General features: G+C 39.3%; 1 protein-coding gene across 5 annotated transcripts in view; it reads right to left on the bottom strand.

The window, feature by feature from the left end:
• The window catches only part of RCL1 (RNA terminal phosphate cyclase like 1), an 85693-nt gene extending 61091 nt beyond the window's left edge, over nt 1-24602 (bottom strand). For 3 of the 5 annotated variants that reach the window (XM_073228574.1, XM_037019025.2, XM_037019026.2), the window contains exons 1-3: nt 24284-24599; nt 9082-9153; nt 300-475 (exon numbers count right to left, since the gene is read on the bottom strand). In XM_073228574.1, the coding sequence (XP_073084675.1) occupies nt 300-475; nt 9082-9153; nt 24284-24419 (384 nt within the window). In that variant the 5' untranslated portion in view covers nt 24420-24599. Of the gene's footprint in view, nt 1-299; nt 476-9081; nt 9154-24283 lie in introns of all 5 variants that reach the window. The other 2 variants (XM_073228575.1, XM_037019024.2) reach the window with 2 other exon arrangements.
• Nucleotides 24603-25980: the final 1378 nt, after the last annotated feature.

The following is a 25980-nucleotide window of genomic DNA, read 5'->3' on the forward strand; positions in this document are numbered from 1 at the left end:
CCAACAGACCCTTATTTTCATGTCAACCATGATGAGACTGCAAGCATCTGTTCTGGAAGTTCTTAGACACGACCATGAAAGGCACCTTGATGAATGTTAACAGCTGTCACTCAATAGGATGACTACAAGTCTTGGTTCATCTGCCTCCTAGGGCGATCTGTATCTAAATCTCAAAAGTAAATAGCAAGGCAAATACATTCAACAATAAACCTGTGCTTTATCAGGAACTTGTTTCTCAAAAGCTGGGTTGTCACAAGAGACAAACAAAAATCACACCATGGTTTGGCTTCAGTACTCACCGAAGGGTCAACCTGGTCATTAGTTACTCCTCGTAGAACTATTCTTAACGGGTGTTTCATAAATGGAGCCAGGCAGAGAAGACTCTCCAGGTAATAGCCAATGCTGCGAAGGACACTACAGTCATGTTCCAAGGATCCACCATATAGGAGGCCAGGCTGATAATATAAGGTCGTTCCTTATAACAGAGGAAACAGAGCCACATTCAGCAGGAAAAAAAATGAAAAACAAAAAACAAAACAAAAAGAACCCCTAAATGTCACAAAGGCATTGAAGGCACTGAATCTCAAGGCTAAAGTCTGATAAGGGCATCCAAGAGAGTTCAAAATGCCATTCCTAAGGGCCCATACTTCACTCCAACAGCTGACTCATTACTTCAAACCCCTGTAACAATAATAAACTGTGAGTGTAATTTAATAAACAGTAATAAATTAAACCCCTCCCTATGCCACTCAAACTGTCCAAGTCATGGCAGAGCACACAGGAAAGATACTAACAGGCACCCTAGTCTCCTAACAGCACACTCTCAGACCTCTGATGGGGGTGGGGAGGATTTACACATTAACCTGAAACCATCACACCAGCAACCAGGTTTTTCTGGGCCCTTGAAATGAAATTTCCCATGTGCTGTATTTACTAAACAACATGCCCAGAGCACACAGGTACTTTATGGCACTTAATTCCATTAACAATAGCTATTTTAATTTAACAGTAACAAACGGGAATATCTGAAATTATTGAATAGCTTTAGTGGAAACTCTTCATTATTTTCACTCATTCTCACATATTCATACTACTCAAAAAATTTCCTACTGCCTTTCGTAATGGAAGAAAAAGTAAAATACTCTAAGTGATTTGGGGGGTATAAACGTGTGAAATATTATACGGTATTTCTGCCACTCAAAATCTTTTGCCATTGTCTTCTGGCACAATATACAAATAAATAAATTTAACATTAGAGGAAAGAGATATGTCCAGTCACTCAAAAGGAAAACTGTTCTTGGGGGTTTTATAAAATAAATGGACGTTTTACTATATTACAAACCAAAATCCCAGCAATCACAATCAGAATCATATTCTGATTAAAGTGGGAAAGATTCTACATCAGTTATTCTAATTATTATTGTCACAAAACCAATCCTTTAGGTCATAAAGCCAAAAACAAAAGACTACAGATTCTCAAGATGGCAGCATGAGTAGGTTGGTGAAAATCTTCTCCCAAAACCATATAAATTTTGAAAATACAGAAAATACAACAATTCCTAAAAGAGTGACCAGAAAATACAGTACACAAGCCAGGCTACATCTGCAAGAACCCAACATCTCATGGAAAAGGGTAAGATACAAAGTCGTGACCCAAGCACTCTCCCCACCCCAGCTCACCAGCGGGAGGAAAAGAATCAGAGTGGGGAGGGAATGGAAGCACAGGACTGCTAAATACCCAGAAATCTGCCCTGGGACCACAGACACACATTGCATGGTGCTCTGGATATTAGAGGAGTGGAACAGCAAAATCTGAGACCAAGACTGTGAATAGCTTCCCACACCCGGCTGCCCTGGGACAAAAGAAAAGCAGGTGCTTTAAAAATCTTAAAGGGACAAGGGTTTAACAGGTGGTCAAAATAGCCCTGGCACACTCAGCCCAGCAGGCTGGGATCTTTAAGGAACTTCAGGCACCCTAACCCCCTCAGTGGCAACACAGCTCTGAAGCCCCTCACCGTAATAAGCAGCCTGCCATTCCTTTCCCCCCCCTCCAGAACCGCAAGCAAACCAGCTGATCCGCCATTGCTGCGGAAAAGCCAGGGAGCAGCCCCACCCACAGCAACCACACAGCTTAACAAAGGCTTCTCCCTGCACAAGGCTAACCTGCCCAGAACCAGAGGCTGCTCCCTGTGCACGGTTAACCGGCAGAGACAGCGGAGATAGGCGGAGAGTCCAGGATGCACAAAGGGGCTTTATTCTCCCAGCAGAACAAACACGGCTCACCAGTGACCTCCACCAGTGCCCTAAGCCATCCTGAGGGCTGCCCCACCCACATCAGCTCAGGGGATTAATCCAGACACTGCTCCCTGCACATGGTTGACCAGCACAGACAGCAGAGATGGGTGCAGAGTTCAGGAAGCATGAAGGGGCTCTGTATTCATGGCAGAACACATGCCACTCGCCTGCGACCCTAGCCAGTGCCATAGGCCACCACGAGGGCCACCCCACACATGGCAGCTCAGGGGATTGACTGAGAGACTGCTCCATGTGTGCAGTTGACTGGCACAGACAGAGGAGATGGGCAAGATGACCTGCAAGCAGGAAGGGACGTTGTTCTCCCAGCTGACACACATGCCACTCACCAGCGACCACTCCCATCGCAATGAAATGGCAGAAGAACCTTGTTCAGTCCAAAATCCCTCAAACACCAGAAAGAGGGTATGGTAAGACTGAAATCACCAATCTTCCTAAAAGAATTCAAAATAAAGTCATAAGCATGCTGATGGAGCTACAGAGAAATATTCAAGAGCCAAGGGATGAATTCTGGAGGGAGATAACAGAAATGAAACAAACAATTAAAGGATTTAAGAGCAGACTGGATGAGGTGGAAGAGACTGTTAATGGAATAGAAATCAGAAAACAGGAATACAGTGAAGCTGAGGCAGAGAGAGATGAAAGGATCTCTGGAATGAAAGACTACTAAGAGAACTGTGTGACCAATCCAAACGGAACAATATCCGCACTATAGGGGTACAAGAAGAAGAGACAGAAAAAGGGATAGAAAGTGTCTTTGAAGAAATAACTGCTGAAAACCCCCAATCTGGGGAAGTAAATAGTCTCTCAGACCATGGAAGTCCACAGATGTCCCAACACAAGGGACCCAAGGAGGACAACACCAAGACACATAATAATTAAAATGGCAAAGATCAAGGACAAGGACAGAATACTAAAAGCAGCCAGAGAGAGAAAAAAAATTACCTACAAAGGAAAACCCATCAGGCTATCATCAGACTTCTCAACAGAAACCTAAAAGGCCAGAAGAGAATGGCATGATATATTTAATGCAATGAAACAGAAGGGCCTCAAAACAAGATGACTGTATCCAGCAAGGTAATCATTTAAATTTGAAGAAGGGATTAAACAATTCCCAGATGAGCAACAGTTGAGGGAATTCACCTCCCACAAACCATCTCTACAATGTACTTTAAAGGGACTGCTCTAGATGGAAGTATGGTTTAGGCTAAACAGTTGTCACCAGAGAAAAGAAAGCCACAGCAAAGAAAGCAGATCAACCAAATACTAACTAAATACAGAATAAAGTCAGCTATTCATAAAATCAGTCCAGAGAAATACACAGAGTACAGAATAAAACACCAAACATGTAAAGAGTGGAGAAGAAAGAAAAAGAAGGGAGAGAAATAAAGAATCACCAGACAGTGTTTATAACAATGTAATAAGTGAGGTAAATTAGATAGTTAGATAGGAGAGAAGCTGCCCTTGAACCTTTGCTAAACACTAATCCAAAGCCTGCAATGGCAATAAGTACATATTTATCAATAATCACCCTAAATATACATGGAATGAATACACCAATGAAAAGACATAGAGTCACTGAATGGATAAAAAAGCAAGACCCATCTATATGCTGCCTACAAGAGACCCACATGAAACTCAAAGACATACACAGACTGAAAGTGAAGGGATGGAAAAACATATTTCATGCCAACAACAGGGAAAAAAAGCAGGTGTTGCAGTACTTGTATCAGACAAAATAGACTTCAAAACAAAGAAAGTAATACGATACAAAGAAGGACATTACATAATGATAAAGGGGTCAGTCCAACAAGTGGATATAATCATTATAAATAACTATGCACCCAACACAGGAGCACCTACACATGTGAAACAAATACTAACAGAATTAAAGGAGGAAATAGAAATGCAATGCATTCATTTTAGGAGACTTCAACACACCACTCACTCCAAAGGACAGATCAACCAGACAGAAAATAAATAAGGAGACAGAGGCACTGAACAATACACTAGAACAGATAGACCTAAGAGACATCTACAGAACTCTACACCCAAAAGCAGCAGGGTATACATTCTTCTCTAGTGCACATGGGACATTTTCCAGAATAGACCACATACTAGGCCACAAAAAGAGCCTCAGTAAATTCAAAAAGACTGAAATTCTACCAACCAACTTCTCATATCACAAAGGTATAAAACCAAAAATAAATTGTACAAAGAAAACAAAAAGGCTCACAAACACATGGAGGCTTAACAACATGCACCTAAATAATCAATAGATCAATGACCAAATTAAAACAGAGATCAAGCAATATATGGAAACATAAATGACAACAACAGCACAATGCCCCAACTTCTGTGGGATGCAGTGAAGGCAGTTCCAAGAGGAACGTATATAGCAATCAAGGCCTATTAAAAGAAGGAAGAACAATCCCCAATGAATAGTCTAAAGTCACAATTATTGTAACTGGAAAAAGAAGAATGAGGGCCAAAGTCAGCAGAAGGAGAGAAGAAAAAGACAATACAAAAAATTGATGAAACCAAAAGCTGGTTCTTTGAGAAAATAAACAAAATTGATGAACCCCTAGCCAGACTTACTAAGAAAAAAAGAGAATCTACACACATAAACAGAATCAGAAATGAGAAAGGAAAAATCACGACACCACAGAAATACACAGAATTATTAGAGAATACTGAAAATCTATACACTAACAAGCTGGATAACCTAGAAGAAATGGACAACTTTCTAGAAAAACACAACTTTCCAAGACTGACCAAGGAAGAAACAGAAAATCTTTTATGAGACACTTAGAGAAGAAATAATACCCATTTCTTCTTTAAGTTTTCCAAAAAATAGAAGAGGGAATACTCCCAAACTCATTCTATGAAGCGATCATCACTCTAATACCAAAACCAGGCAGAGACCCCACAAAAAAAGACAATTACAGAGCAATATGCCTGATGAACATAGATGCAAAAATACTCAACAAAATATTAGCAAACCAAATTCAAAAATACATCAAGAGGATCATACACCATGATCAAGTGGGATTCATCTCAGGGATGTAAGGATGGTACAACATTCGAAAATCCATCAACATCATCCATCACATCAACAAAAAGAAGGAAGAAGGACAACAACCATATTTATCACCATAGATGCTGAAAAAGCATTCAACAAAATTCAACATCCATTCATGAAAGAAACTCTCAACAAAATGGGTATAGAGGGCAGGTACCTCAACATAATAAAGGCCATATATGACAAACCCACAGTCAACATCATACTTAACAGCAAGAAGTTGAAAGCTTTTCCCCTAAGATCAGAAACAAGACAAGGATGCCCACTCTCCACACTTTTATTCAACATAGTACTGGATGAAGATCCTAGCCACTGCAATCAGACAACAGAAAGAAATAAAAGGCATCCAGATTGGTAAGAAAGAAGTCAAACTGTCACTGTTTGCAGATGACAGGATATTGTACATAAAAACTCTAAAGAATCCACTCCAAAACCACTAGAACTAATATCTGAATTCAGCAAAGTTGCAGGATACAAAATTAATACACAGAAATCTGTTGCATTCCTATACACTAACAATGAATTAGCAGAAAGAGAAATCAGGAAAACAATTCCATTTACAATCATCAAAAAGGAAAAAATACCTAGGAATAGACCTAACCAAGAAAGTGAAAGAAACCACAAAGACACTCTTAAGAGAAATTAAAGAGGACACTAAAAAATGGAAATTCATTTCACGATCTTGGCTAGAAAGAATTAATATTATCAAAAGGCCATCCTGCCTAAAGCAATCTACAGATTCAATGCAATCCCATCAAAATGCCAACAGCATTCTTCAACGAACTGGAACAAATAGTTTTAAAATTCATATGGAACCACAAAAGACCCCAAATAGCCAAAACAATCCTGAGAAGGAAGAATAAAGCAGGGGGTATCTCACTTCCCAACTTCAAGCTCTACTACAAAGCCACAGTAATCAAGACAATTTGGTACTGGCATAAGAACAGACCCACAGACCAGTGGAACAGAATAGAGACTCCAGATATTAACCCAAGCATACATGGTCAATTAATGTATGATAAAGGAGCCATGGATATACAATGGGGAAATGACAGCCTCTTCAACAGCTGGGGTTGGCAAAACTGGACACCTACATGTAAGGGAATGAAACTGAATTACTGTCTAACCCCATACACAAAAGTAAACTCGAAATGGATCAAAGACCTGAATGTAAGTCATGAAGCCATAAAACTCTCAGAAGAAAATATAGGCAAAACTCTCTTGAATATAAACATGAGCAACTTCTTCATGAACATATCTCCCCGGGCAAGGAAATAAAAGCAAAAATGAACAAGTGGGACTATATCAAACTAAAAAGCTTCTGTTACAGCAAAGGACACACCATCAGTAGAACAAAAAGGCATCCTACAGTATGAGAGAATATATTCATAAATGACATATCCGGTAAGGGGTTGACATCCAAAATACGCAAAAGCTCACACACCTCAACAAACAAAAAGCAAATAATCCAATTAAAAAATGGGCAGAGGATCTGAACACTTCTCCAAAGAAGAAATTCAGATGGCCAACAGACACATGAAAAGATGCTCCACATCACTTATCATCAGAGAAATGCAAATTAAAAACACAATGAGGTATCACCTCATGCCAGTTAGGATGGCCAACACAGAAAAGACTAGGAACAATAAATGCTGGCAAGGATGTGGAGAAAGCGGAACCCTCCTACATTGCTGGTGGGAATGTAAACTAGTTCAACTATTGTGGAAAGCAGTATGGAGGTGCCTCAAAAAGCTAAAAAAAGAAGTACCATTTGACCCAGGAATTCCACCTCTAGGAATTTACCCTAAGAATGCAGAATCCCAGTTTGAAAAAGACATGCCCCCTATGTTTATTGCAGCACTATTTACAATAGCCAAGATATGGAAGCAACCTAAGTGTCCATCAGCAGATGAATGGATAAAGAAGATGTGGTACATATACACAATGGAATACTATTCAGCCATAAGAAGAAAACAAATTGTACCATTTGCAACAACATGGATGGAGCTAGAGGGTATTAGCTCAGTGAAATAAGCTAGGCAGAAAAAGACAAGTATCAAATGATCTCACTAATCTGTGGAGTATAGGAACAAAGAAAAAACTGAAGGAACAAAACAGCAGCAGACTCACAGAACCCAAGAATGGACTAACAGTTCCCAAAGGGAAATGGATTGGGGAGGATGGGTGGGAAGGGAGGGACAGGGGGAAAAAGGGGCATTATGGTTAGCACACATAATGTACACAGGGAGCACAGGGAAAGCAGTATAGCACAGAGAAGACAAGTAGTGATTCTACAGCATTTTACTACAGACAGAGACTGTGTTGGGGTATGTGGTGGGGACTTGATAATGGGCAGAATCTAGTAACCACAATGTTGTTAATGTAATTTTATACTGATACCAAAATAAAAAAATTTTTTTTTAATTTTAAAAGACTACATAACCACTAGTCTGGCAAATCTGTTTATGTCTGCAAATTAACCAAATGTGAACAGGTGTGTGTGTGTGCATGTGCGTATGCATGTGTTACATTATGTAAATGTCTCACTTCCCAGCTCAAGCTACAGATGGGACTAGAAAAGACCAGAAGTGCCTAACCTCTGAATCATCAATAAAACTTGCTGAAAAAATCTCTAGCAATTTCTAAGTAAATAAGGCAGAAAGACTAAGGGAATCATAACTTGTGAAGCGTATCTGAAGTTGCATGCCTGAAACCTGTTCTCTATCATTGAATGCAGCTACAGATCAAGTCTCATATGGTGTGAGACCACTCAGGAATCCAAGCTTGTCTTCTTTCTTTAGACAGCCAACATAGGGAAAGTTCAGAGTTGAATACACATACATAGGTACATAGTTCATGGAGCTGGCCAAAGCATGTCTGCCCTGGTCTCCTATACAATATAGATAAAGAGCTTCTAATAGTAAACAAACAAAAGGTGAAAAACAACCTAAGTGTTTATCAGTAGGTAGCAGTTAAATGAATTCTCATGCATCGAAACAACAGAACACTATACCAGGCCCACTGAAATACTGAGATGGACTGCATGTGCCAGCAGGGAAAGTTTTGAGACATCTGTACAAATGAGAAAAGCTGGCTGCAGAATCATATGAAGAGCATGACCCTGTAGGTGGTTTGGAACACCGAAATGCCCATATAAGCACATGCATAAAAAGGAGACCAGGGGGACACACACCCCGGTCTGTGACAATGATTACCTCTGGGTGGGGTCCTGGTTGGGGGAGGGGGGAAATGGAAGAGGAAACAAGTAAAGGGATTTTTTCATGTTTTGCAAATACTTGTGTAAACGTATCGTAAAAAACAAAATAAATAAAATTCAGCACATATAATAACTACTACATAATTTCTTGTTACGATGTTATTCTGACAATATAAATGAATGGACTTTGAAAAATTGTTTGTAAATTTTAGGCATAAAATCTTATTGTTAAAAAAGAGGAGGTGCTTGTTTCTTGGTCTGAAATTTTCAGTCTCCCTACTTCCTTAAATCAAGTGTATGCCCCATAAATTGACAGATTTCACATATACCTCCAGAAAATTGTATCAAACAGGAAACTGGGTCTTTCCATCTGAATACAGTATTTATACCATCAAAAGGCATGAGAAATAGAAAAACATTTAAGTAGTACACATAGGTGTTTTCAGGAATGGGAATAAAAGGAGATTACCTGTTTGGTTTATTTCAATTCGAGAGCCATTAGTTATTTTGTCCAAAAGCCTTATGAAGCTGGCTTCAAAATCTGTGGGCAGAAGAGAAAACCTTGTGAGGTCACCATTTCCAGAGAACACACCCATTCAGGCCCTGCAGCAGATGGTAGGTTACTTCCTGCACCACACCTGGATTTTTCTCAGGACCTGGGTGGGATCACTGGATGAGGAACTTGAAGCAGTTACTAGCATGTATGTGTTTGGAGAACTACTCGAAACAATTCAGCTTTCATATTCCACATAAAAGAGCAACTCACCAGCAATGGGACACTAACTTCAGCAGCATTAACACCCATAATAACCTGTTCTGACCTCGGGAGCACACACCAAATGTGGGAGAAATAGCGGAAAGTAGGGAACAGTGTTAAAGTCAAATTCTTACTTGCTCTAGAATCCCCTAAGGGGCAGATTAAATCAAGGGCCACCCTCCAATTTCAGGAACAGTAAGAGGCCACAGTGTCTCTCCCAGTCAATAGTGCCCCTTCTCCCTTCCTCTACCATCTTACTGAATGACTGCTGTTTAACTGGATCAGTTTTTAATTTCATTACAAAGGTGCTTGAATGTAGTTTTACTGTCACCTTTTCTTAAATGCATGAAAAAAAGACTGGAACAAAAAACACTACATTTTAAAGCCAGGCAGAGAAAGACAAGTACCAAATGATTTCACTCGTATGTGGAATATAAGAACAAAGGAAAAACTGAAGGAACAAAATAGCAGCAGACTCACAGAACCCAAGAAAGGACTAACAGTTACCAAAGGGAAAGGGACTGGGGAGGATGGGTGGGAAGGGAGGGAGAAGAGGGGGGAGAAGAAAGGGGGCTTTACGATTAGCATGTATAATGTGGGGGGGGCGAGCACAGGGAGGGCTGTGCAACACAGAGAAGACAAGCAGTGATTCTACAGCATCTTACTACGCTGATGGACAGTGACTAATGGAGTATGTGAGGGGGACTTGGTGAAGGGGGGGGCCTAGTAAACATAATGTTCCTCATGTAATTGTAGATTAATGATACCAAAAAATAATAATAGTGGAAAAAATAAATACATACATACATACACAAATAAATAAATAAATAAATGTAAGATCCTCTCCTCAAAAAAAAAAAACACTACATTCTAATAAATAGATTTTTCTTCATGGTAGCACTTCATATAAATTTACTTTTCTTGTATAAATTTTAATGTCCAAATTTGCTTCAATTCCTTTTATGAACATATTGGTACTTAAAATATAAAAGCTGGTCATTATTTATGAGGGGGTGGGTGGAGAGAGGTATTTGATTTTAAATGTAAAATATGGAAGGAAGCAGAGTTGGGATTCACAGAAGAAAACAGGTCTTCTGGCCCTCTCCTGCGTTATCTCTCTCTTCAATCCCCTGCCCATGCACAAACATAGGAAGACAACCCTCTGTACTAAAGGCACTGTGACTGACTGCCTAATGCTTTTAGGCAGTTCTCACTCCCATAATAAACTAGCAAAGCTTCTGAGCACAAACCCTAGCAGTCACCAGAACTGATACCAAAGAGTGAGCAGAATCAGCTAAGCAATTCCCATCCACCTGTTCTGTTACTTAACATTCTCCCAGAACTCTTGTCATAGTAGATTCTGCAATTTGGACAAAGAGCACTGGGCTAGAGAGAAACTCCAGTAAGTCCAAATACAAGTAATAAAGTTTTAATAATGTTATAATAGTAACAGCGGCAGTACATTAATGCTTACCTTACAGCCAGCCATTCTCTCACTTAATGCCAAGGCAGGAAGTTTAAGTCCCATTTCAGACGGCTGAAGCTCAAGAATGATGACTGGCAAGTGAGTTGGGCCCAGGTCTGCCCTTCTCCAAAATCCATGCTCTTAACCACACCATGACATTAGTTTGCCTAACTCACTTTAATCCCTCAGAGCCAACCACCTTCTAGAAAATCATGGTACCTTTTTAACTGCAGGCAGTGACTTACTGAGGGATCCTGCAGACAATTTAATGGGACCCCAATCAATACTTTTTAAATGATTAGAACAGAATAAGTGATATCAGAGAAACTGTATAAAGCAAGGGTGCTATCCATGTAACTTCAGTCTCAGTTTCAGACATGCTTGTATGCGTACTAGACTGTGATGTAACTAGCATCACAGGAGTTTCAAAGTATCTCAACTACAAAACTGAACCAGAAATGATTTCTGCAGTCTTTTTTACTTAAAAATCAAGCATAATCCATGTCACAACACTACTTTCCTACTTATGTTTATGGCAAATGCAAGCTACTCTGCACAAAAAAGGAAAACATGATTTATTCAAGTTTTTGAGGGGCCTAAGTGGGGGAAAGAAACAAGCATTTATTAATAAAGCCCAACATTAAACTCCACAAGATCAAACTCCAGATTAAATTTGTAACTGTACAGATTAGGGAGATAAAAAGCATGACTTCAGGGAAAATTTCTTTTCTTTTTTTTTTTGCAACCCCCAAGTGCTCTTAAGCATGAACACAGTTAAAAATGCCCAGCAGAGGGGCATTAGTAGGAACAGAATGGGCACATAAAGAGACCTCCAGGCAGGACCATCCCCTGATCACAGCAAATGGGTGCTTCAGAGCAGTGCTTCAAAGAACCAAACTCAGAGCTAGTTCTGGAATCCCGGCAACAGTGAAGATATAGCTCCATCACCTGGTACAAAAAAGATCTCAAGTCCATCTAACAATAGTTAAGACCTAAGTTCCCAAAATTCAGTAAGACAAGATGTACAGGATTCCTTGCCCCCTTACTTCCCTCACACCCTCTGAGACTGCTCCCAGGGTACAGAATTTCACATATATAAAAAAACATTAGCAAAAAAGTTCCAAAAATAAGCACGATTTTACTACATTGTTTAGGAATGCATAATCAAATAATAAAGTTATAAAGACATCAACATGAACAGCATAATAGTCAGGAAAGTGGCTACCACTAAAGGGGCATGGAAGGGAGTATAAATGGAAGAGGCTCCAACATGTGGGCAGTGTTCTCTATTCATTGACCGGGAAGGGTCACATGGATGTTCATTTTATAATCGTTTAAGCACTACTTTTATGTCTTACACATTGTTTAATGTTAATGTATTTCACATTTTAAAAAATTTGTACTGTCAGACAACCTCAGGATTCCTTAACTACCACCTCCCATATCTAATACCATCCCTTCTCTGGCCCCCCAAAATGAGCTTATCATATTTTTAAAGGGTAACTAAAAGGTAGTGGCAGTCTTCAGCCTGACCCATGCCTCACTAAGAAAGGCAAAACCATGTCTCAAAGAAGGAAAGTGAGAGAAGGAATACAATATAAAAATCTGTACTTAGAAACAAGAAGCAAATCTCATTCAATACAGTTTCAATTTAAAAGTATTATAACAACTTAAATATTTAAAAATTAGTCTGCCTACTGGCACAACTATATATCAGAACAATTTGCAGCCTTCATAAGGTTTTTTTATATACTAACATGAATCATCTCCATGGTATACCGAACAAAAAAGAGGTAATATGCAAAAAAGAGGTCGTTTGTGTGAAAAAGGAAAAAGTGCGTATATATTTGCTTATTTATGGAGAAAAAAAAAAAAAAGCCCTAAAAAGAAACACAACAAACTTAATACAGGTTACTTCGAGGGAAGGAAGATTAGGAAAGACTCATAGAGACAGATTTTGTAAGCCCTTTTGATCCCTTTATATTTCATGCCATGTGTATGTTTTTTAAAATACATAAAATTTGAATTAAAAAGGACACATGAAAGTACTATAACACAATTAAATTGCCAATAAACCTGCTCTCATTAAATAGCCTACGAAAGATCTTATAATACTATGCAGCCATTAATAGTATTTTTAAATATTCATTTAATTACATGAGGAAATGCTCACATTATATACACTAAGGAAAAAATTTAAAAGCAATATATGCAATGTGATGTCAATTTCCTTAGAGAAATAATCGAAAGATGACAAACTATTAACATGTGAAATTAGGAGTCATTGTTTTCCTCATTAAATCCAAAAAGGAAGAAATTACAAACACCCAATTCTGAGAATAAATTAAAAGATGTCCACTCACTTGGAAACAATGTATGTATAAAAAATATATATTTTTTTGTATTTATGTATAATATGCAATTATATACCTGATAAGTAAATTATATTTTAACTTAAACATATAAAACCTTTCCTAAATTATGAGCAGAAAAAGAAAAATAGTGCAGAATGTAAAATATCTTGAACCAAATGTCAATTTTAACACAATATGAAGCAGTCTACCAAAAAAACTACATATCTTAGTAATAAAGAAAATGAAAAGCAAGAACAAAATGAACTCAGATTTTAGAAACAACAAAATTATAAGCCAAAAGAAAATAATAATCTCAAAAGAACACAAAGTACAAAATGTAGGAAAAAATCAAGTAATTAAGAAAACAACACAAAAGCCTCATTCATTAGTAAAAGGAAAGAAAATGTGAATAAACAGAAAAAAAATAACATAATTTTAAAAATTAAGAGCTTTTGTGACTAACTATTCTCTATTACTTCCTAATACATTTGGAATTAGGATATATAGCTATATAAAAATCTGACAAATCAAAAGTGATCAAACAAATAATAAAAACAAATGTGTAGAGATAACTTCAATTGTAAAACATTTCAGAGCAAGCACCACATGCAAAAAAATTAAATTATAAATTAACCTCATTTAATGAGAACAAATGAAAAATTCCAAATAAAATCTTAGAAAAGAGACTAGTATACTTTCTTTTTTTTACTATCCACTATGATTAAGGATGCATCCCAGGGATGTACTACAGATAAAACAAAAGGAAAACTACAACATAATTAAATACAAAAATGGGGGAAAAAAACAAGTAACTAGCTTAATAGCTATGGAAAACGCACCTGGTAAAACTCCATATCGACTTTTCAGTAAAATTCTTTTTTAAAAAGTATGATGAATGAATTTATTTAATGTAATAGAGTTTATATATAAAAACAGAAGCCTTACAAGTTTCAGGAGAATGTCTTCATGGCCTTGGGGTAGGCAAAGATTTCTTTAAGAGGACATAGGAATACTTATAAATTGGACTGCATTCAAGTCGTAAATATTGCTCAACAAAAGACACCAGTAAGAGTGACTTGTGAAAACCCAAGTCAGAGAGTGGACAAGATATTTGAAATACTTTAACACAGAATCCAAAAGTTGTGGCCTATTAATAAAATGTAGTATCATGATACAACAACGAAAATCAACAAACTACTGCTGCTACACAGAGATGAATCTCACAAACACAATACAGAACTAAAGAATCCAGGTGCACATGCAAAATACTTGCTCTAGGATTTCACTTATAAAAGTAATAGTTAATATTTCAGAAACCAACTCTCTGGTGTAAAAAGTCAATATACTGTTTACATTGGAGGTGGGAGGAAATGGTGTGACTGGGACAAAGCATGAGAAGGGTTTTAGGGGGTGATGGTTGTTTTATTTCTTGACATGGGTAGTGGCTACATGGGTATAACTCCCACTCGCAGTAGGTTCCCAGCTCCAAGCAAGTTCAGTTCGAATTTGATGAGACCAAATAACAAGGGAAAGTTGGGGGGTAAAAGGGTTTATACCAAGCTTTATTCAGTGGCAGGTCAAGTGCTACGATCACATCCACATCCTGCAAGTCTGCATGCAGCAAGCCCATCTCCTTCTCTGCCTCTGCTCCAGGCTCTGCACCCAGCACTGAGCAGAGCACTTTATATAACAACACAGCCAATAATGGCTTATTGCCAATACATGGGCAAGCATGAGCCTGCACAGTAGGCCAAGTATTACATCATTACATGTGCACAGTGAGTTAGATTAGGATCAGGTGAAGATCCTGGCCATGGAACTTCCATTTTTCCCTTACATGGGTATATCCACTTAGTAAATAATTCATCAACCATACACTTATAGTTTGTGTACTTTCTTAATATGTAGTGTACCTTGATAAACATTTATTTTTTTTAATGAAAAGCCAAAGAAATAATACTTTAAGAAATCTGAAAAAAGCAAAGAAACCCAATCCTTTCTTCATGAAATTTACTGTGGCACTAGAAATGCCAATAGATATATCTCAAGAAGAAAAAAATGACAAAAGATGCTAATACAAGGAAGAAATATCAATTAAGAGATAGGCTATCTTACAGAGGATTAAGCAAGAGGATTTCACACATTTTGACCCCACATTCCCATTTTTTTCTTTAAAGCATTGTCACTGACCTAGCAATTCCACATCTAGAACTCTAGTCTGCAGAAACAGAAGTACGCTAGGATACATGTACACAAATTTTTACTGGTGCTTTATTATAATAACACTGATTACTTTTTTGTCCCATACATTAAAAAATTTCCAGATATTCTGCTCTGTTTATATAAAAACCTGTAAAAGAAACAAAGTCAACAAAGGGCAGCTTAATTCTCTGATTTTTATAACCATTTGCATCCAAATTCTTCAGTTCCAGTCCTCCTCTTCACAAACACACAAGGGTGAGGCAATCTCTTTCTAGCCCTAAGTCACTAGAGCATTTCCTCTACCTCAGAAAATTACTAGAAACAGAGCAGGACAACATTATATAATAATAAGAGTCAATCCACCAAAAAAACATTTAGCAAACCTAAATGTACCAAACAACAAAGTTGCAAAATATATAAAGCTAAAATTGCTCAAACTGAAAGGAGAAAGACAAATCCACAGTTACAGTTGAAGACTTCAATACTCTTCTCTCAATGATCAATAGAACTAGACAGAAAATCACAAGGACATGGAATTCAACAATGCCAACAACCAAATGGATCTAATCAACAATTATGGAACATTCTACCAGAATACACATTCTTTCCAAGTGCCCAAGGAATATATAACAAGATAGACTATATTTGGGCCACAAAAAAGAAAAAGAAAAACCTCAACATTTAGAAGAATTAAACTCATACAGAGCATGTTTTCCAACCATAATGGCATCAAATTAAAGTCAATCATAGAAAGATAACAGAAAAATAAACCTACATTTGGAAACTAAACAATATACTTATAAATAATCCATGGATCAGAGAGGACATCTCAAAGGAAAGAAAAAAAACACAATGACATAAATGAAAATGAAAATATGGCATGTCAAAATTTGTGGGACACAAGCAGTGTTGAAGGGGGAGTTTACTGCACTAAAGCATACTTTAGAAAATAGAGTTCCCAAAAATCCAAGCCCCACCTCAAGAACTTAGAAGAAAGAGCAAAATAAATCCAAAGTGAAGGAAGGAAATAATAAAAACAAGAGCAGAAATAGAAAGAAAAAGAATAGAGAAAAATCACTGAACGAAAGAGATGGTTCTTTTAAAAGACTGATAAAACTGACCAACTTCCAGCAAGAATGACAAAATAAAGATACAAATCACCAATAACAGTAATGAACTAATGGATATCACTACAGATCCTGCAGATATTAAAAGGCTAATAAGGGAATGCTATGAACAACTCTACCATAAAATTTAACAATTTAGATGAAATGGACCACTTCAACAAAAAACAACTACAATATACCATATGAAATTGATCATTTGAATAGTCCTATAAGTATTCAGCAAACTAGATGCATAATTTTAAAAATCCCCCAAAAAGATCTCTATAGGTTCATATGATTCCACTGGAGAAATCTGCCATTTAAAGAAGAATTAAAAATGATTCTACACAATCCCTTCCAGAAAACAGAAAAGGAAACAAAAACAGTTTCCAGTTAATTTGAAGCTAGTATAACTCTAATACCAAAACCAGACAAAGACAGTAAAAGAAGGAAAACTACAGATCAGTATCACTTATGAATACATACCAAAAATCCTTAACATGATTCTAGCATATGAAATTCAGCAATATGCAAAGAGAATTACACACCATAATGACCAAGGGGTTTATTCCAGGATGTTGGTTTAACATTTGAAAATCGATCAATGCAATAACAATATATTAACAGGCTAAAGAAGAAAAATTATAGGATCACAACAATTGGTGCAGAAAAAGCATTGGACAAAATATAGCAACCATTCATAACTGTAAAATAAAAAAGTTAAAAAAACAGGAATAGAAGGGAACTTCCTCAACTTGATAAAGAAAAAAAATCTAAAAATATATATACAGCTAACATTATACTCAGTGGCAAAACACTGGATGCTCTCCCCCAACTGGATGCTTTCTGCTCTCATCACTCTTAACATAGTACTAGAAATTCTAGCCTGTGCAATAAGAAGAAAATAAAGGGCATAAAGTTCAGAAAAGAAGAAATAAAACAACTCGTATTTGCAGAAGACATGACTGTCTACATAGAAAATTCCTAAGAATCTAAAAAAAAACACCCAGAATAAGTAAATTCAGCAAAGTTGCAGAATATAAGATAAACATTTTTTAATGAATTGTATTTCTACATACTAGCAACAAACACATGGAGATCAAAATTAAAATTATTATGCCATTTACAAATACTTAAAAAAGTGAAATATTTAGGTGTAAATCTAACAAAATGTGTACAGGGCTTGTATACTAAAATCTACACAATGCCGATAAAAAGCACAGGCAATCCAAGTAAATGGAGAGAATTATATACTGCTTATGGATTAGAAGACTCAGTGTAAAAAAGATGGCAATTCTCCCCAAATTGGCATAGAGGTTTAACATAGTTCCTATCAAAATCCTACCAATAATTTTTCCTAGAGATAGACAAGATCTTTCGAAAACTTACGTGGAAAGGTAAAGGAACTAGAATAGTTGAAATTATCATGAAAAATAAGAATAAAGTTGGAGGATCAGCCTACACAATTTCAAAGCTATTCTATAGGTAAAGTAATCAAGACGGTTTGGTATTGGCAAGAGGACAAATAGATCAGTAGAACAGTATCAGAAAGAGACCCACACAAATATGTCCAGCTGATTTTGTGCAAATGTGACTAAATGGAAGAAACATAGCTGCTTCAACAAATGGTGCTAGAGAAATGGACATGTACAGGCAAAAAAAAAAAAATTAACCTCCACCTAAGTTTTAAATCCCATACAAAAATTAACTTAATAGAACCCTTAGAAGAAGACAAAATCTTCAAGATCTAGGACTACCCAAAGAGTTCTTAGACTCGACACCAAAAGCACAAACCCTAAAAGAAAAATTTGATAAATTCTATTTCATTAAATGAAAATTTTTCCTCTGCAAAAGACCATATTAACAGAAAAGACAAGCTATAGTGTGGGATAAAATAATAGCCAACTACATGTAAAGTACTCTCAAAATTTAACAATAAAAATAAACAATCCTACTATAAAATGGGCAAAAGACAGGAAGACATTTCACCAAAGAGACTATGTACATGACAAACAAGCACATGGAAAGATGCTCAACAGCATTATCCGTTAGGAATATGCAAATTAATACTACAAGATAGGACTAATACACCTACCAGAATGACTAAAATTTTTAAATAGTGACAACACCAAATGCTGGAGAGCATGTAGAGAAAATGGATCACTCATACACTGCTGGTGGCATAAAATGGTATATAAAATATAAAATTACAACACCACACTGGAAAACAGTTTGACAGGTTCTTAAACATGCCATAAAACCCAGCAACTGTACTCCTGGGCATTTATCCCAGAGAAAGACTTAATGTCCACATAAAAATCTGTATGTCAATTTTACAGCAGCCTATTCATAATGGAAAAAAAAAAACCTGTAAATAATCCAGATATCCTTCAGCAGGTGTATGGTTAAAAAAAACAGTGGTACTTTCAAACCATGGAATACTACTGAGCAAGAAAAAGAAACAAACTTCATAAAAACTACATCTTAAATCTCCAGAGAATGTCCAAAGAACCTGTTGAGTGAAAAAAATTAACTGCAAAAAAATTACTATTTAATTCCATCTACATACCATTCTTCAAATGACAAAATTACAGGAACAGAGAACAGATTAGTGACTGCTGAACGTTAAAGAGTGGGTGGGGAAAGGAGGAAAGTGGGTGTGGCTATAAAAGGACAATTTGAGGAATCCTTGTGGTGATGGAAATTGTGTCTTCATGTATCAATGCCAATATCTGGTTATGATACTGTATATCTTCCCAGATGTTACCATTCAGGAAAACTGGATAAAGTGCAGACAGATTCTCCAGATGATATTTATTAAAACTGCATGTGAATCTACAATTATCTCAAAATTAAAAGTTCAGTTTTTAAAATAGATGGTGCATAGTTGCACCTGGAATAGTAATTTACAGCTTCCAAGCAACAGTAGGTCTGGAATTTGACCATTAGAATTTTGGCATTTGTCTTTAAAATTTTTAAAGATGCACGTTTTGGTTTGGGCAGCCAAAAATAATCACATGAGAGCAAACTTTAACAATCAATAGAGGCACAGGAAAGCAGGTTCCTAATCAATGAGAGAATATTTCATCTACTATCATTAGTATAGTCATCAGGCCTTTCCCAATTCCAGTTATCTTATCAACAGCTCTGAGTCTCAGGCTATACTGGAAGACATATACGCACAACCTTGTAGTACCGTAAGAAATGTATTCATTCGTTGTTTCTGGTTCTTGGGACAGAGCTCCTGAAACCTGTGGAGGTTCCAAAATGATGGGTGTGTCCTTTAAAAGTTACCCAGAAGGAGCCCCTTTTGAGCACACCAGAGTTTGTTCTGTTCAGGTGACTTAGGGAGGGGCCCCCTTTCCCTGTGGGATCTGATGCTATCTTGGTGTAGACGGTGTTAGAACTGAATTAACTTTGTAGGACACCCAGTGGATGTCACTGGGAATTGGAAAATTGCTTTGTGCAGGAAAAAGCCATACATCTGATATCAAAAGTATCGAGAGTAGAGGAGAAAAATAAAGCTTTCGCTTACAATTCTTCTTTTAGAAGATTCAATTTATTAACAGCCAGATTTATCCCCAAAACAATGGGGATACCAAAAGATGTTTTCCTTTCAAAGGATCTCTCTGTAGCATGTTTCTGCAGCACATTTTCAAGAATTTTTTTTATTAAAACTCTAAAACTACACTTACCCCTCCTTTTTCAGAATGTCATCTGCTTAAGCCATGTGCAGCACTCCCATGGAACCAAGTAACTCCTCTCCAATTGCACAGGGGAAGACAGTGAGGCTTAGTCAGATGACCTCTTCAACTTGGGTAGTGGGAGGCCTGTGTCCTAACAAACTGCTAAAGCAGCGCTCCTTCCAAGTTCACCTTGCTGTGTTCCACTCTGAGCAAACAATTACATTCTTATGTAATTATTTCCATTTGGATCTCACCTTACATAGAACTTGTTAACTCAATCTAACCCTCCGAGACACCGTCATGAAATCCAGAGAGAGCCAGAGGCACTTCAGACAGCTGCTTTCTAACATGATGAAGAACATCCAAGTCCACAGTTAGGTGGGAAAACAGGCCCTGCAGGCCAGAGCTGGCTGCAGTCTCTTTCCAGCTCTGTCACTCGGTGGATGTTCAGCTTCACCAGCTTTCTTACTTATGTCTTGGCTGCCTTACATTCAGTGAAAAACAACAAAAAAATACTTATTTTCTCACTGACAAGAGTAGACTGAGACAACATAATTGTTCAAGTTCCTCACAAGTCAAGTAAAAACTACACATGTGGCTGTAAAATTAAAACTCATTCCAGGATCATCTTTCTTTGGGATTCAAATTCTTCTCATTATAGACAATCGCTCTGTGTTGGAAGGAGGCAGTTTTATTTAAGAAATTAACTTATTTGCCTGAAGTCACAGAGTTTGACCTGTGTCTCATCCCCTTCTAAATCCTCGTGTAGTTTTCTAGGTACCACATGCTGCTATTCCCAACCATTAGGGATATGGGGAAAAGAAAAGGCTTAATATTCAGAACTAAGTCCAACAGGCCAGGGTTTTTCAACATCATCTCTACTGGCACTTTGAATAGAATAATTCTTTGTGTGGGGAGCTGTCTGGTGCATTATAGAATGTTTGGTGTCATCCTTGGGCTTGACCCCCCAGATGCCAGGAGCAGGCTCCTAGTTTGTGACAACTAAAAATGTCTCCAAATGTTGTCAAATGTCCCCTGGGGAACAAAAGTGCCTCTGGTTGAAAACCACTACATAGTACATATAACACACAAATATTTGGAAGCCATCACCCAAAAGGAAACCTGTAGACTGAAAAGATAAGACAAAGAAAAGGAATAATTCTCTTTATATATTTGAAAAGTTTCCACATAGAAAGCAGGAACAGATTTCAGATGCTAAAGGGCAGAACTATATATACCCAAAGAAGTTGCATAGTAATAAAACAACAAGCTAACAGTCATTCTTCCTACATGCCAGACACTGTTCAGTGTACTTTGAAATATTGTTTCATTTAATACTCAAAATGACTCTGTGAAGTCAGTAGTACTGGCCTCACTTTACAGATGAAAAAACTGAGGCTCAGATATGTTGCTCAATGTTAAAGAGCTAATAGCAAAGCAGAACCAGAACTCAATCAAGGTCTAACTCTGAGCCCAGGCTCTTAGCCACCAAGCTACTAAGACCTTGACAAATTAAGGACTTCACCTCAAAATAATAAAGAAAATAACTTTTAGCTTAAAAGCTGTTTCTTTCACCAACAATGAATCCTGCAGTCACTATCTCAATCCTATCTGTCCAGATCAGAAGCAGATCCATAAAAACCTTCCTTCATTTTTCCCTGTGGAACTCTCTGCTCTAATTCTGCTGAGTCCCTCTAAAACATTCAGCTCTTCTTAACAGCAAGTTATTCAAGCTACTCCTTCAAGCTCTTCCTTCTTAGAAAACTACTTGAGAGTGAGGCAACCAGCTTCTCACCTTTATATCCCCACAAAGCCTTGCACATACTCGAGACCTTTAAGGGGCTCAATAAACCTTTTCTGAATGACTGCCCCTGAAGCAGAAAGCCTTTGCCACCATCCTCCAAAGCCCACACCAGGAGGGATGTTGAAGCAAGCACCTTCAAGAGATGTGAATTCTTACACTTGAGCTGAAGACTTTACTGAATATGCACTGAGTTTTTTCCAACTCTCTGAATCTGAGTCAGGGATAGTCAGAAAGGAATAGAAGATGCCTGACAAGGCCCACTGGCTGCATCTCATCTAGCTACTAAGGACTCGCTTAACTGTGACTATGTATCATGTGTCAGAGGTGTATGTATTTATGTGCATGTGTGCATGTATATATGCATATATCATACATGCATGTATACATGTATATTTATGAATGCACGCATATATGCATATCTCAGTTCCCTCTATAAGAAATTAAACAAACATCAATAAGATTTCTGAGGCCTTGAAGCCAGCACAAAGAGATTTAAATTAGGCACCTCATTTTTCCCCTGGTATATTAATAAGGTAAGACAAATAATGTTCTACACAGTGTTTACCATAAAATAACAGCATATCTGCCAACAAGTACTACCTCCTCCAGGTACCAGGGTCTGGCATCCTTTCAGACAAGTGCCAAGTGGCAAAGTCCTGTTGCAAGTAATAGAAATAGGAGTTTGCATCTGTGGCATTGAAGAGATGCCCACAGTGGAAGGGGGAGAGAGGGATGATGCATACTTTGAACATTAAATATTAGTTTGGAGGACACCTGTCAGGAGACAAACACTAAATTGTACTGATTTCCCTGAGAAATCTCAGGTCTCCAGACTAAACCACGTTTATTCCTCTAGAGAGAAAGAAAAAAAAAAAAGCTATGTTCAGCGTTCATAGAAAAAGCCTGTCTTCTTACCATATCCAGTTAGTGCAAGTTCTCTAGGCTCACCTGGAGTGAGGGAGAGCTGGCTGCAAATGCCACAGAGTAGAGCCATCAAGCAACTGCTCTGCCCAAGCGGACTCAAAATAATAGCAAGAGATGTTGAGGGGAAGAGCATCTGGCATAAACCTCTCTAGAGGTCCCTCCTTAGCTTCCCCAGTGTTTCTGCCCAGTAGAACAAGGACCAGAATCAGGTACCAACAGAAGTCCTTCCTGGTCACCAGATTCCTCACCACAGTATGGAGGAGCTTTTGGTTCTTTCCTTCCTAACCTTCTATCCCCATCAATGACATGGCATTTTCCCCTTATGTGCAACCAATCACCACTGAAAAGAGGCAGAAATCTAACTGTCCAGAAAATACATTCAGATGATGAAATGGACTGGCCGCCTACTGCAATGAGCCAGTGCAAAATTAAACATTTCCACACAACCAAGAAAGCTTCCAGGACCAACCACAAACCCTCTCCCCTTCAATTTGCAGATAGGTTTTTCCTTTTTTTCTTTAACTGGGTCTCCCAATTTGAGATAACCATACAGGAGCTTTAAATGCATATGTCTTATTCCAGGGGACCAGTTAAAAATCGGCACCATTTAACTCGATATGGGTTTAAATGGGGCCTATTTTTAATCTATCCATCTTTGTAGGGCAAAAGGGGGCTTGGAAACCTGTAGTTTAGCGCTTGTCACCAACCCTCTACTAAAGTCAAGGCAATTAGGCCCATAACTGTAAAAATTTTTCTCAAAGCTCCTGTCCTACGCATTTCAATCACAGTCACTGCTGAACAACAAACAATTTTTAAATATTATTTAATCCACACCCAAGGAGAAAGGTTTGAGAGCAGCCAAGAAATCATGGCGACAGGGACAGGCTGTGTCTACGGGGGCAGCTGTTTCTGAGACCTGTTTTGGGGCAGGGCACGGAACCAACCAGTGGTACTTTTCTCTCCAAATCTTCTCCATCTTTACATCTGTCCATTCAACACATTTAGGTCCAACAAACTGTTTTTCTCCTTTGAGCGGTTTATGGGGAGGGCAAGAGGGGCTGAAGGAAAACGAGGGGGCGACACCTGGGATATACTGCAACACGCAACACTGGAAAACGTGCAGCTGTTTACTACCAGCGTCCCGGAGACGCCGAGCGCTACGCGCAGCTGAGCACACCCCCCCCACCCCCGGGGCCGGACCCCGTCTCCCTCCAGCTTCGCGCGCGTTCAGAGGTGGGGGCCACAGGCCTCTCTCCCTCCCCAACGCTCCGCGGAATGAGGACGCTCCCCGCGCGCCAGCCCCCGGGGCAGCAGTTCCGTCTCCCCTCGGCCCCCACCACCCCGCGCGCCGCGCACAGCCCGCCGCGAGTTACCTCGAAGGCCAGGGTTGTCGTCTCTGGCCCGAATCTTTCGGATTTTGACAGGCCGTCCGCTCAGGGTGGACAGGACGAGACGTTGGCGCAAGAAGTTGCAGCCCGTGTAGCTGAGGGAGTGCGCCTGGGTCGCCATGTGCGCGCGCTCCGCAAAGGCGCGGGACACCGGGACACGGCGACTTCGAACGGGCGTAAGGGTCGCGACCCGAGCAGCGGAGGCGACAGTGGCGGTGGCCCCCACAAGTTCCCTCCCTCAGCCCCGCAGCCCCCGGCGCGTCCACGTGGTTTAGAACAGGAAGACGGAGAGACGAGACACCGGGTCAGAGGGGAGCGGGGCGGAGCCGGTGGCCACCTCCCCGCCTCCGCGCCCAGCTTGGGGCGGCCCCCGCGCGTGGCCACGCCGCTATTGGCCCGCACAGGAACAGGGCGGTGCCCTGCCGCGCTGCCATTGGGCCGCGTTGGGGCTGGGCGGTGTCTGGGCCACGCCGCCATTGGGCCGCTCTTGAGCTGGGTGGTGCGCGGGCCCCGGCAACAGCGCGCCACGGGAGGGAGCGCGTTGTGGGGCACCCTGCGAGCCAAGGCTCTGCAGCCTGTCTCCTCCAGCATCTTCGTGGGGTCGCTCCCGGCGTGGGGGCAAGGGGAGGCGACGAGCTGGTTCTGGGTCCTACTACTTATTCGCTATTTAACCTCACTACTTAAGGCAACCCCTGAGATCTGGATGGTATTATCTCCCCCTCCTTTTTCTTGTTGAAAGACAAAACGGGATTGGCGCGCTTATCCTGTTGCAGACACCGTGCTGAGAGCGCTGCTGGCGCTATCCCCTCGCTCCCCACTTGTAACCCTTGGAGGTACTGGCATACCCGCCTTACACATTGGGAAAGACTCCAGGATCATTGCAAAGCTGGAGGTGGCACCCTGCACTAGAACCCGAGTCTTCCGAGATACCAAGCCATTGCTTATGTTATGAGACGCCAAGCTTTGCCTCTTTCACATCCTTCTCTTCATTTACATTCACCGCGCTTCATGCCAAGTCAGGTTTTCCCTTCTGACATGTTTCAAAATGGGGAGTTGTAATAACTTTAGGCACATACTGTTTTTCTTTATTTCCTGTCCTCTTACAATCCTGCACACCAAAATCTTCCTAAAGATTGGATTATGTCACTCTGCTCAAAAACATGCAAAGATGTTAACTATCAAATGACTACAAACTCAGGAGTTTAATATCATCAGTAATAACATGGATTTGCAGCCGTTCTTGGACAACTTCACCAGATTATGAACACATTGCTGAGGTTAAGGGGTTCTGGAAGGGATGGAGCTTGTAGTATGATTAAGGAAGGTAACTAGCCTTATGTAGGTAAGAGTTATGAGGAACCAAGAGGGGAGATCTGAGCTCCTATAGGGTAGCAGGTTATAGAGGTGTAGGTAGAATGGGCCCTGAAATCCATTCAGAGAGGTGAGTAATCCATGTATATTACTGCCATTCCTTGAGACTGCCTTCTAGGAAGCTGGCAGTGGTGATACGGGGAGTGTTGAAAGCTCCAGAATCTCTGAGGGCCTCCCATGAATCCCACCAAGGGGAATGCCAAAGCAAAGAGAGAAGCCACTGCACCAGGAGTAGATTTTTGTATATCATCTTACTTTAATTACTCAACCACTTTGAAAAACAACTACTATCCTCTGTAGCAAACCCTGCC

The sequence above is a fragment of the Manis javanica genome, chromosome 2 (genome assembly GCF_040802235.1).
Source record: "Manis javanica isolate MJ-LG chromosome 2, MJ_LKY, whole genome shotgun sequence".
In the NCBI taxonomy this organism is placed as follows: domain Eukaryota; kingdom Metazoa; phylum Chordata; class Mammalia; order Pholidota; family Manidae; genus Manis; species Manis javanica.